This window comes from Nicotiana tomentosiformis, chromosome 11 (assembly GCF_000390325.3).
Source record: "Nicotiana tomentosiformis chromosome 11, ASM39032v3, whole genome shotgun sequence".
Classification (NCBI taxonomy): domain Eukaryota; kingdom Viridiplantae; phylum Streptophyta; class Magnoliopsida; order Solanales; family Solanaceae; genus Nicotiana; species Nicotiana tomentosiformis.
Window position 1 is genome coordinate 110344039 of NC_090822.1, and position 13771 is coordinate 110357809.

At 37.3% G+C, this 13771-nt stretch overlaps 1 protein-coding gene across 3 annotated transcripts; it reads left to right on the forward strand.

Moving 5' to 3' along the window:
- The first annotated feature begins 3941 nt into the window (after positions 1 to 3941).
- On the forward strand, positions 3942 to 12497 carry LOC104085480 (uncharacterized). 3 transcript variants are annotated; one of them, XM_009589519.4, is made up of 19 exons: positions 3942 to 4192; positions 4890 to 4993; positions 5141 to 5227; positions 5358 to 5433; positions 5527 to 5601; positions 5703 to 5756; positions 6431 to 6490; positions 6606 to 6722; positions 7293 to 7387; positions 7492 to 7697; positions 7971 to 8068; positions 8431 to 8534; positions 8673 to 8838; positions 8954 to 9076; positions 9599 to 9681; positions 10409 to 10550; positions 10741 to 10770; positions 10897 to 10967; positions 11458 to 12497. In XM_009589519.4, the coding sequence occupies exons 1-19, from the start codon at positions 4154 to 4156 to the stop codon at positions 12284 to 12286; spliced, it is 2559 nt and encodes an 852-aa protein (XP_009587814.1). In that variant the 5' UTR covers positions 3942 to 4153; the 3' UTR covers positions 12287 to 12497. The 3 variants fall into 3 exon arrangements, with proteins under 3 accessions (XP_009587814.1, XP_009587813.1, XP_009587815.1); XM_009589518.4 differs by having other exon boundaries at positions 4012 to 4192; positions 11455 to 12497; XM_009589520.4 differs by lacking the exons at positions 3942 to 4192; positions 4890 to 4993; positions 5141 to 5227; positions 5358 to 5433 and having other exon boundaries at positions 5686 to 5756; positions 11455 to 12497.
- Positions 12498 to 13771: the final 1274 nt, after the last annotated feature.

The window sequence follows — 13771 nt, forward strand, 5'->3', positions numbered from 1 at the left end:
TACGCGATTGTGTGAATGCGTCTGCGATCGTGTAGGCTTAGTTGGTTAGTAGGGGTTTTGTTCTACGCGATCGCGTGGGATATCTACGATCACGTAGGGTTAATGTGAGGCAGTGACATTTTGTGCTTCGCGATCACGTGAAGCGAGACGCGATCGCGTAACTATGTGAGTTTGTTATTCGCGAACGCGTGAAGAAGGTCGCGTTCGCGTAGAGGAAATTGGGCAGAAATGGAAATCACGCGTTTTTGCTTCGCGATCGCGTGGTTTGGTCCACAATCACGTAGGTCTATGATGTTGTGCATCGCGATCGCGTGGGAAAGTCCGCGATCGAGTAGAGTTAAATCTGGGCGATGAAAATTTGTTCTTCGCGATCGCGTGGGAATATTCGCGATCGCGTAGAGCAAATGTCTGGGCAGAGAGTTTAAGTTCTGAATTTTTTTAGTTTTTGACGGATTGGAGCTCGGGGAGAGGCGATTTTTGGGAGTTTTTCAAGGAAAATAATGAGGTAAGTGTTCTTAACTCAATATTGGTTAAATTACCCGAATTCATGGTTGTTTTTATCATTTATTGGGTGAATCAAGTTGAAAATTTTAAAAAACTCTCTTGGTTTAAATTGAAGAATTGAGGGTCTAGTTGAGGTCAGATTTTGGTAAAATTGGTATGGTTAGACTCATGGTTGAATGAGCTTTCAGATTTTGTAACTTTTGTCGGGTTCCGAGACATGGGCCCCACGAATATTTTTTTTGAGCTAAATTTTGTTTTTTTGAAAAATTAGCATTTTCTTATGGAATTAATTCCAATAAATTTTATTGACTGAAACGAATTATTTATGGCTAGATTCGAGGCATTTGGAGGCCAATTCACGAGGAAGGGACATTTCAGAATAAGAATTTCACGGCTTGAGGTAAGTACCAGCTTTAAATCTGGTCCTGAGGGTATGAAACCCCAGAATTTTGTGTCATGTGATTATTTTGGAGGTGACACACATGCTAGGTGACGGGCGTATGGCGTGCACCGAGGGGATTATGACTTGGTCCGTCCCGTGAAAACTGTATAGTTGAATAATTTATTGTTAGCTATAAGCTCTCTATGTGTTGAAGAAATTTGACTGTAAATCATGTTAGAAATCATGCTTAGGCTATGTTATAGTACTGTTGGGACCTGCAGAGGTCGCGTACTTATTGAATTATTTGCTAATTATTGTCTTGTACTTAGTCATGATTTTTCTTGCGTATTACACCTCAGTCTTTCTTGATATTTGTTGATACACTATGCTATATTTGTTTGGGCTGATCTTTGTAATTTCTGAGAGCCCTAGAGACTAGAGAGGTTAGGGACTGAGTAAGGTCGAGGGCCTGTCGGTGAGGTAAGGATATTATGGCACGTGAGTTGTCCGTGCAGGATATTATAGCATGTGAGTTGTTTGTGTAGATTATGGCGCTTGGGCTGTAGGAGCCCCTTAGGAGTCTGTACACCCCTAGTGAGCGCGGGTACCTATTGAGTGTGAGTGCCGAGGGCTGAGAGCCGAGTGGTTGAGTTGTTGTGACGAGTGGAGTATCTGTTTCGTGAGAGGATGTACTTGCTTTTCATTTGTTGTTGTACTTAGTTGCTATCTGTCATCGATGTGAAATTCTATGAAAGATTTTATATCCGGATTACATGAACTTGAATTGTATAAAATTGATTTGACTTAAACTGCCGGATTTGAAAGCATGTCTATTTTTTGCTGGGATTACTGAAAATGAATTGTAACTGTGTAGCTCGTCATTATCTTCAGTTCCTTATTTATTTTTGTTACTTGCTGAGTTGGTTGTACTCATACTACACCCTGCACTTCGTGTGCAGATCTAGGTATTCCCAGACATAGCGGGTGTTGATTCTCTCGCACAGTTGACTTTCTGGAGATTCAAAGGTAGCTATCATGTTTCGCAAACCTTGTCTCTCCTTCTCTATCTCCTTGTTTACTGTATTTGGTCTTAGACTATTATAGACCGTTTTCTTTTGACTTGTATCCATATTAGATGCTCATGTACTCAGTGACACCAGGTTTTGGGGAGTGTTTGTATCAGTATTTGTGGGATTCTGTATTGTATTTAAATACTATATTTTCAAATTTAAGAGAAATTGTGATTTTATTGAGATTATCGGCTTGCCTAGTATCGAGATAGGCGCCATCACGACATGTTGAGATTTTGGGTCGTGACACAAATGAACCCCCTTAATCGGAATTTTTGGTGCAATCAGTTTTGGAGCCAAACGTGTTTTGAAAGAAATTATTTTTAAACGGTGACTTGGCACACCAAAACCAAATATCAAGTGATGACTCTGAATAATCTTTTGAAACACAACTTTTGTCACTTTTATGATTGAAAATCCTTTTGAACTTAAAAATTACCTTCATTATTTTTAGAGGGGTTAAGGTAAAAAGGGGGTGTGAAAGGGATTAGTTATACCGAATGGTTTGGTATAGTAAAATACTGCATAATTTCTAAAAACAAATTAGTTATTTACAAAAAATACCCGCCACATTCTTTAACTTTGTACACTTTGAGAGATTTGAGGGGCAATTATGTCTTTAACCATGCTAATGCAAGTATTAAAAATCCTTGCATTGCTAATATCATGATTTGCTATGTATAAGTAATACATAGGATAATACCAAATAGGATGTACATAGGTTGAAAAAATATACCATAAGGGATTAGTAATACACAAAACTAATGCTTGCATTATTTTTTCTTATACCTCCAACCAAACGACGCCTAACATCAAAAGAATGAAGATTTGATGCAGAAATGGAGAGACATTTAGGAGCCGTTTGGCCGTACAAAAGTTTTCATTTTTTTTCAAAAAAAAAAATCACTTTTTTTTTTCAAAATAAGCGGTTGGCCATGAAATTTTCAATTTTCACTTGAAGATGAATTTCAGAATTTTTCAAAAATTTGAAAAACTCCAAAAGGTTATTTTTCAATTTTCACTTCAATCACTCACAAAAATTCAAAAATAACCCAAAATTGTATTGACGTCCAAACACAACTCTAACTTTTAAATACTATTTTTACTTGATTTTTTTTAAAAATATTTTCTGAAATTTTATAATTCTTATGTCCAAACACCCACTTAGTACCTTTGTTCTCCAATAATTGTAAAATTACTATAAGAATTGAAATCACAAATATTATTACTTGTGTTCTATGTATGGATACAAGTTGCAAAATAATGCACCAGTATTTAATCAAACTTTATCACATACTCATCATTTTTTATCTTTATTGTCTAAAATCACCGATCACACCCGATATATCCAAACCCTGGCACTAGCATGGCACGTCCCTTTCATGTGTCTCCATTTTGGTGTTAGACATGCTAAAATTAAGCATGCTATGATTATTTAGTAAATCATGGGCCTAAGTATTTCAAAGAAACAACATATTGTAAAAAGAAAATTTGACTGTATCTTAATCACTTATGTGATATAAAATAGATTATTTAGTTTGTTTCTAAATAAATTAAGAAAATTTTTACTCATTAGAAAAAAATACTTGAATACATAACTGAATGGAAGTTAAGAAATTCTTATCATTTCTTGGTGTTCTTGCATGCTATAATTGACTTGCATGAGATATAATACATGGGATTTTGGCCAGATACATGAGATGATACACACAGTCATTGACAAAAAATTATTTAGATTCAAATATTTTGTACTAAATCATACAGTAAGTTTCATGATTACAGTTATAAAGAAGAAGTATTAATTAAATATTTACAAATAACAATGTAGTGAAGACTTAAATGTACATTTTTTCCCCTCTTGCCACTTATAATTAATAATTTTTGAGTTTTCGTGAATTCAATTTGTAGTTTTGTACTTTTGCGTCCCCAATCTCCCCAATCCAACGAAAACATTATAGTAGCCCTCGTTTCTCCTCTGCCATTTTGATGACAAAAAAACTCTCTCTCTATCTTCCTCTATCGGTATTTACGGCTCCGCTTTGTTTTGATCTTCAAAAGCTAAGCTAGGGTTTTGCTTCCAAAAACTTGAAAAAGCCCTCACCTTTGCGTCCTCCATCTCGAATCTCTAGATTCAATTTTAGGGTTTACAGATCTGTTCGACGCCTGCTGTGTAGCTCGCCGTTTATCTGATTCGAATATGTTTTGGAAGCTTCCAGTTCTTTCCTCTTGTTCTCCAGTATGTTTCTGGATCCATCTCTATCTACTGTTCAAATTGAATGAGCTAATAGAATTTTATTGACTCAATTGTTTTTGATTTTCCGTTATATTTTGCTCGTAAACTTACTTCTTGTGGTCGTTTAACTTTGTTTAGCTCGTCATAATTAGTTATTAAAAATGATACTTTAGTTTTGAGCTAAGTTTCATTTGATTTTATAATTTGGGACACCTCGAATAAAAAGTGAATTCAAATGTGAGTAGAATCGTAATAGTATTTCATGTTAATTGAATTCACGATGATAACTTTCAAATCTAACAAAAAAAAAAAAATCAATGAAAAGAGATAAGACAGTTTTAGAAGGAAGGAACTTTGGTAAAAGTGAAGATCTATGCAATTTATAACGGTTTTTTAGTTGGACTATTTTTCGGATTGCTGAGTCTTTTTATAGCTGTAAGCACTATCTGCTGGCAGGAGTATTTCGTAATGTAATTATATGGTACTCCTAGTATTTTATGTACATCTCTTTCTTGCATAACCTGGTGTTGCATTATTCTTATTCCGACATTTACTAAGTCTAGCTCGCGCTGTAAATACTGTTCAATTAAGCTGTTACCTCAATGCAGTGTGTGTTTGTTTGCTCTTTCTGTTGACTTTTTTCCCATCCTGGTGAGTGCTGTTGCTTATGATAAGACTTGTTTTTCCCTTGGAATTCTAGGTTGAAGCAGTATTAGACAAGGAAAACTTCACTTTGGAAGAGCTGCTTGATGAAGAAGAGATCATCCAAGAATGCAAAGCTTTGAACAGTCGTCTCATAAATTTGTAAAATTTCTCCCATTTCAAACTATATGTAGATGCTTTTAATTTAGCATGCCCCCAGGAGAGAATGTAGTTCCTGACTAATTGTTTATTAGTTCAGCTATAAATTTTAAAGTTCACAGTAAGATGGTTATTATTTTCGCTTTTCAGTTTGAGAGAGAGGACCCAGGTTGAGCAGTTGCTGCACTACATTATTGAAGAGCCTTCTGAGGATGCCGATAGCAAACGAACATTTAAGTAAGTTTCTAGGTCATGACCTCGCTTTAACAGTTATGTCAGTAGTTGTATTTGCAAGTGTCTGCAATTTCTTAAATATAGTAATTTAACAACACTTTTTTCTTGGTTTTAATGTTGTTTCACCTTCTAGGTTCCCTTTCATTGCCTGTGAGATATTTACCTGTGAAATTGATGTCATCCTTAAGACTTTAGTGGATGATGAAGAGGTATTGTATTCACAAGATGCAGTCATGATAATTTAAGTAAGAAATGAAGTTCTCTTGCTCTGATGTTTCAATCGTCTCTCTGTCTTGCTGCAGCTAATGAATTTGCTCTTTTCCTTTTTGGAACCAAGTTGTCCGCATAGCGCCTTGCTGGCTGGGTATTTTAGTAAGGTAAAATCTGACTCATCCAGACAAAATACCTTGGCCTTAGTTGTTGAATCGTTTTTTGGGTCTAAAACAAGTTGCTTTATGTAGTTCTTGCTGCATTGTAGGTGGTGATATGCCTTATGGTGCGGAAGACTGTTCCACTTATGAATTATGTTCAGGTTTGCCTAGTAAATTCATTGCACATTATGAATTATACGAGTTATTGACACACTCCCATTTCTTCTTCTAATAGTTTTTTCCATGTGTCGGACTTGCTCTTCTGTTCCATCTTGAGCTTAAGCCGTTGCTTTATTTTCCAAATTCCAACTCATCCTATATTTTAGAAGCCTACAAGTTCTAATAATAAAGCTGCATAACTCATTTTGCATTCTTTGAAAGCTTGTGCTTGGCTGCTTGGCATTTACCTTCTTTTGATGAAAGTTGAACTAAGATATGCTGGGAATGAGTAGTTTTAGGGTCCGGAATGTCCATTATGTTTTTAACGAGTTGTCCGAATCTGTTGGGGAAGTTGATATTGATGTGTATTCTTGCAAATCTACTTAATCTGGGTAAATGGGCGGTGAAGCTAGGAGGATCATGAGTTCATCGCATGCTTAAACTGCTTATTGAACACAGAGCTCGCTAATGTAAGAAAGTTTGCCTCAGGCATCTTGTTTTTGGGCGGGAATTAGTGCTTATAAGATCCATAATTAGGCCATTCTATTTGCAAACTCTGCATAGAATGATTTAATGCATATTGGATTCCTTTGAAATGTGTAAGTGCTTGTTTTAAATGCATTTTGTCTCCCCTTTTTCCTCATAAGGGCTTGGTGTTTATTTTTTTTGGTTACAGACCCATCATGATGTTTTTCAACAGATGGTGGATTTGATTGGTATAACATCCATAATGGAGGTTAGTAAGCTTGGTTTTTCATTCTGCCATCTGACGCAATCATTAATAAAGTCAAATCGTGTTGGTTGATCTAGCGGAGACACTCTTTTCCTCTAAATAAGTCCTTTCTCTGTAGGTTTTGGTGCGACTTGTAGGAGCTGATGATCATATGTACCCCAATACTATGGATGTAATGCAATGGTTGGCTGACAGCAGCTTATTAGAAATGATAGTGGACAAATTGAACCCCTCTGTAAGTAAAAAATTACGTGATTTTATGTTAATTTGCTGTGCTGGTGGTTGGATGTATATACTAGTGAAAAATGTTTACAGAGTATTCTAGTATTGGGTGTGCCTTTTCCAGAGTATTATATGATTACGTCGCTTCGCGGTCTGTTGGTATCTATTTTTGTGTCTCTTGTTATCATTATTATTTCGTAGTGTCTTTACCATTCATCCATCCAACCGTGCTTTGCCTGGTTTAACTGTTTAGGTTGTTGGTTATTCAGCGCTGCGCAGAGTCTCATGACTTTTTGGTGTTAGTAGCAGAAGGATCTTAGATGTCTTTCAATGGCTGATAGGAATTACCTGTTACAATACCACTTAACTATTGGGCCAAATCCCCTCCAATTATGAATGCATGTCCTCGTTGCTCCACCTTAATTGAGTTGACTGGAAAATCTATTTTTTATTTATCATTCTTAATTCTTGGTAATAGTTCATATATTTCTAAGTTATGTGTGGAAGCACTTTGCGACTTGGTCTTTTACGGAATGACGATCCGAAGTTCGAATCTCGTGATATATTGTTTTTTCCCCTTCAGAGTTCTCCCGAAGTACATGCTAATGCAGCAGAAGCACTATGTGCAATAACCAGAAACACACCATCCCCCCTGGCCACCAAACTATCCAGCCCAAGGTTTGTGGGACTTTGATACTTGGAAGTTGATAGGTGTCTTGGCATATCTTTTCTATATATTGTAAGTTTAATTCATTAATCTCTGCAACTTTCTCTGGATGCAGTTTTGTAGCTAGGATATTTGATCATGCCCTCGAAGACTCACATTCAAAGTCTTCCCTTGTCCATTCGTTGTCTGTCTGCATATCTCTGCTTGATCCTAAACGATCAATTCCATCAACTATGATGTATTCTTTCCGGAACCAGCAGGTTTATGAGTCTCCCGTGCATGCCAATCCTGACACTATTGATGCAATGCTTCCTAAACTTAGTAAGTTTTCTGATGGAAGTTCGTACGGTTTTGAGTTATTGAATACTTGTTTACCTGTGTCCTACCATTTAGAGGTCATTTTCAAGTTCTCTACCAGAGACCAGCTGGTAGACAAGTGTAAAAAATGCAATGCCTTTACAAAGTGATTCTGTACTGCCACCTGGCAAAAGCAAGAAAAAAATTACTAGTAGAATGCTACTTGTATTTGTGAATTTTCTTTATTTGAATCTCATCTTGAAAAGTATAATAAACTTTGCATCATTTATGGCGCAGGTGGTTTACTTGAGCTATTGAGTGTGTCATCTGATGAGAAGATTCTGCCAACAACATATGGAGAACTCAGGCCGCCTCTAGGAAAACATCGCTTAAAGGTTTGTCTTGGTTACGTTCTTGGAACAAAATGGGCTGGCCTTTTATTATTCCTTTCCATTTGATTGGTTTTCCCTCTGGAGGATATGCAAAGAGAGAGCTTCACTATTATGATGTTTCCTCTTTTTTGTCAAGGGATCACATATTTTTATGTTCTCTTGCAAAGGAGTTGTAAATCTTGTGTATGTTGCTCTGATGGCAACTTGTCATATTTTTATCAGGTTCTAGTACTTGGGATAGTAGGCTTTGAATAAGTACATCCAATTCTTGAATGTTTGCAGCATTGGTGTCTGTGGTCGATTGAGTTAGTAATCTTGTCCAAGTCTTTTGATCTCATCGTAGAAATGTCGTGTCCTCCTTGTAGATTGTTGAATTCATTTCCGTGCTACTGAAAACTGGCAATGAAGTTGCGGAGAAAGAATTGATTAGCTCCAGAACAATTGAGAGGGTCCTGAATCTCTTTTTTGAGTAAGATTTTATGTCAATGTTCCTGGATTCTTTACCTTAAACATTGTTTGGACTGAACGTTCTTACATCCTTATTCTTGAAATTTTTAAAACCAATTTCTTGTTTGACATTCTTACTATTTACTTAATTCCTGTCTAGGTACCCTTATAACAATGCGTTGCATCATCATGTTGAGAGTATAATTTACTCATGCTTGGAAAGCAAGAACATCACAATTGTCGATCATCTTTTTGAAGAGTGCAATTTGATTGGGAAAATTATTCAAACAGATAAACAGCCTACAGTTTCTGGTGAAGAAAATCAGGTTATTCTTTGTGAAGCGACAAAATCCTTTGATATGTCTGTTTAATTTGAACAATGCAATCTTAATGCTGGTAATGACTTGTGTAAGTGTTTAATGGTGTTTTTAACTGATGCAGCCCACCTTACCAGCTACTGGAAGACGAGCACCCCGATTAGGTAACATAGGGCATATAACTAGGATTTCTAACAAACTCGTTCAGTTGGGAAACAATGATAACTGCATTCGAGCACATCTCGAGGTTCGTCAGATATCATTTTGTTGCTTGATAAGCTTCTCTAAACCTAGGTCCTGAGTCTTTCTCTGAATTAATTATTACTGAAGCTTTAATGTAAAATTTTATTGTGTTTCCTTTAAGATAACATTCTTTTTGGAAACTTCATGAGGGCCACTGAAAAATTTTAACAAACAATTACTTGCCTTTCGATGCTCCAGAAATTCTAAAAAAAAATTATGCACTGAAACTTGGTTCCTTTTTGACAAATTTGGATACTGCATTGACATATATTCTGCTGTGCATGGCATTAGAAATAGTTTGAATGATCTGTTACGAAAAAATTCCTTTTCATGAATCAATAATCGCTCCTCATGTGGGCAGAGTTTATTTTGAGATGGCCTTCGGTATTGATATGCTGAATCTCTTGGCGTTTGGTAGTGATATTGCCGATTCTCTCTGGTTTCCTGTTATTTGTTGATATTGGTATCGTCTCTTAATAATGATATTGCTGTTCTCACTTGTTTTTCTGCACATTGTGTATTCCAGAAGAATATGGAATGGAGTGATTGGCATACTACTGTTTTACAGGAGCGTAATACAACAGAAAATGTCTATCGCTGGGTTTGTGGGTAAGGTTCTTCTCTTTTTTCTGATTCTGCTACTTGATTGCCAATATGAAATCACCCATAATGGTTGTCTGCATTATACTTTAAGATCTGAAGCTGGATAATTATTTTACTGAAGCTATTGCTTGGAACAGTTCCTGGGCTATTTTTATACATGTTAAATGATGCCCCAGTACAGTAGTACAGAATGGAAAAGTAAATAAGGAGTATGCACAAAGCAAAGTGAAGTTTGAAAGTATCGGGTACTTCAAGCAAGTCATTCATTATAGTGTTGGTGTTCAAACAAGCGCTGCACTCCCTGTCTGTAATTCCTTCTACGCAAGTTTTGAATATTCAAATATGAGGAGGAAGTAGAAAATGGGGAAAAGAGAAATTTGGGTGGGTGGGAGAAGCTAGGAATAACGGAAAGCACATGCTTTCGCTCACAACAATCTGACACAATATACTTGTTCATTGTTGTGATCTAGTGTCCTAGATGTCTCGGTATTAGATGAAACAAATTCTGAGAGAAATTCGTTAATGAAATTGTCAAGAGAGGCTTGCAGAATTACATTGGGATAAACATGGATTTGAAGAACTGTTTAAGACGAGTGGAGGTCTAAGGGTGGTTTAGAAAAGTTCTTTTGGAGGCAAAGACATTTTTTAAGTTTATTAGCTAATCCCTTTTCTGCTCTGCTGCTTTTCCACAAAATAATGAGTTTATGTTAATGTCCTTTATTCGTATGACCAGCCGACCAACTGCATTGCACGACAGAACAAGGGAGAGTGATGAGGAAGATGTTCATGACAGAGACTATGATGTAGCCGCTTTAGCAAATAATCTGAGTCAAGCATTCCGCTACACCATATATGATAATGATGATGCTGAAGAGGTAAGTTTCTTTCGTTTTTGGGAGGGGAAGTTTGGGATGGTGTGGTAGAGGGTGAGGTTCTGCACGCAAAAGGAAGAAAAAGAGGAACATGTAAGCTCATTTACATTTTTGTATTGCAACCCCATATTGACCATTGGTTATGGGGAGACTTTCAGTATCAGCTCACTCAGGTCTTTCTTGCATTTTCCAGGGGCGTGGAGCTCTTGATCGAGATGATGAGGTAATACTTTCATATCCCTTATTAATTCATCTTCCTTGTTGTATATATTATCGGTCATTATTGCATTTGCTATTTGTTATCGCTTCCCTGGTATTCATCACAGTCTTATGTTTCATGCCTTTGTAGGATGTTTATTTTGATGATGAGTCTGCTGAAGTTGTGATATCATCCCTTAGGTTGGCAGATGACCAGGGGAGGTAAGTTCAAGTTCTCATTTTCTGAAGGAAATTTTGTCAAGGAGTCAGTTGAGCACATTTGCTTCTAGCAAAGAAAGTGAAAAAATAAATAAGAAGAATACAGATGACAAGAAAGAGAAATGCGTTCCTTTCCAATTATTTGACTGTGTGTTTTTTAAATTTTTTTGGGTCTTCCAGTGTGTTAAAAGTTGAAGAGTTCACATGAAAACATGGCTCAACTAACATGAACTCATAACACCTTCTAAAATCAGGAAAACAGACATACATCTCTTATAGGTGGGATGTAAAACGACCTAACATGCTGTAGTTTTTACAAGATCTCCACTTGCATATGATCTTATATTTGTTTAAAATTTACTAGAGTTTAGGCAATAAGGTAGTATATCTAGGCTTTAGAGTTGTAACATCTCAGTTTTATCTTTTAAGACTTATCACTGTTTGTATAACAGCTATCTTTTCCTTTTCTCCCGCCTTTCAACTTCTGTAGCAGTTTGTTCACAAATTCAAACTGGTTTGCGTTCCAAGATGATAGAATTGGTGATGCTTCAATGAGTACCTCACCTACTGATGTGATGGAGGATATTAACCTCAATGGAACGTCAAATAGTAGTAACAGCAATAGTGATGATGAAGTGGTAGTTGGAGAAGAGGATGAATTGGCTGAGAGCAAAAATTCTAATGCAACACCCAGTTCTAGTTCAAACACGTTTAATGGGCTAAGTGGAGCCAATTCCGGTAATAATGGAGACTTCAATCAACAGAATGAGAAAGCAGTCGCCTCAGCTGACATGACTCCGTTCCATTTTGAGACGTCAGGCCGTGACGACCCCTTTGGTGACAGGTCTCTACCCGAATGGGTAGCATGGGGGGATGCCCCAAATATTCAAGTTGGTGGATCCAGTGGGAACCCATTTGAAGATCATAATAATTCTGCTGACCATATTGCTAACTCAGGGGAGATAGCAACTCCACCAATTAGTTCCACTTCTAGTTGCAGTGGAGAATCTATTCCAAATGGTGTTTTATTCCCTGGTTCGAGCAAAAGTTCATCTGGATCTGATTCTAGTCAGAAAGCAGCCACTGTTCCTTCGTTGTTTGAAGAGGATGTTGAATTTGTTGGCGTGGAAATTGAGGGTACTGAGAAGGCGATGGAACATGCTCTTAAAGAGGGGATTGTTGGCGAAGCCGCTCCACTGAAAAGGAGCATTGTTCCTAAATCACCGGAAAAGGAAACCACAGATGATGGTGGGGCAGGAACAAAAGAGTTCAACGATGCAAACTACTGGAGAGTCGATCAAGAAGTTGCCGTACTGGAATGACTCTAGAGATCTATTCATCGTGGTTTGAACCTGGATCCAGAGCTGATAGCCAGGATCCCGAACATTCGATTGGTCAGTTTATGCAGCAGATGTGTACAGTGTACTTTGTTTAAAATTGGGATCAAACGATAGGCTAATATAAGGTTGTCACCAATTAATTATTGTTACGCTTATTGATGATTATTGTTCAGGTTTTGTTCTCATTGTAAAATTCTTGGTTTCATCTCGTCTTAGTGTTCGTTACCTTTCTGGAGTTGTATGGATTCTGGAGTAATGTCAGTTCTCCATCCCATTAGCAGGCGTAAAGGCTTGCCTTGTTGAGACAATAATCTCATTTTTTTCTGCTTTGATAATCATGTGTTGGGTGATGGTGCACTTTTTTTTTTTTTTTTTTAAATTATTATTTTTGAAAAAAGCCACCTTTGCTGATTAATTGGATGAATCTGCTAAGCATTTTTTATTATGCGATTGAATATGACAGAATAAGATTAACAAGCATATTTTGCTCCAATCAAAGAAATCAGGGTGAGCATGAAAAGCTGCACGCTCTGATAAACAACCACCCAGTAAAATTTCATTAATGAGGTCTGAGGAGGGTAATGTGTACGCAGACCCTACCCCTACCCCGAAGGAGTAGAGAGGCTGTTTTCGAAAGATCCTCGGCTCAAAAAAAACAAAAAGACAAGGACAAAAAATGAGACAATATTAGTATCACAATAATCATAGGAAAAATAGGAACACCATGAAATCCAGAAGAAAGATACAAAGCAAAGGGAGATAATATTAGTATCACCACAACAATCATAAGAAAAATAGGAACACCATGAAATCTAGAAGAAAGATACAAAGCAAAAACGATAACTAGTAAATAAGACATGCACTGAAAAGCGAAATAGTACGACACAACATTGCCACTAGCTATCTTAGACAAAAACCCTACATGGCTAGTCCAATAATGGTACGAAGTAAGGTACAACTTAACTACCTCCTAACCTACAACCCTAATACTTGACCTCCACATCTTCCTATCAAGTGTCATGTCCTCGGAAATCTGGAGCCTCGCCCTATCCTGCCTGATCACCTCTCCCCAATACTTCTTAGGCCGCCCTCTACCTCTTCTCGTGCCCTCCACAACCAGCCGCTCACACCTCCGTACCGGAGCATCTGGGCTTCTCCTCTGAACATATCCGAACCATCTAAGCCTTGTTTCCCGCATCTTGTCATCAATGGGAGCCACGTGCACCTTCTCCCGAATATCATCATTTCTAATCTTATCTATCCTAGTGTGCCCGCACATCCACTGCAACATCCTCATTTCTGCTACTTTCATCTTCTGGATATGTGAGTTCTTAACGGGCCAACACTCAGCCCCATACATCATGGCCGGTCTAACCACCGCTTTATAAAACTTACCTTTGAGTATCGGTGGCACTCTCTTGTCACACAGGACTCAGATGCTAACCTCCACTTCATCCATCCTACCCC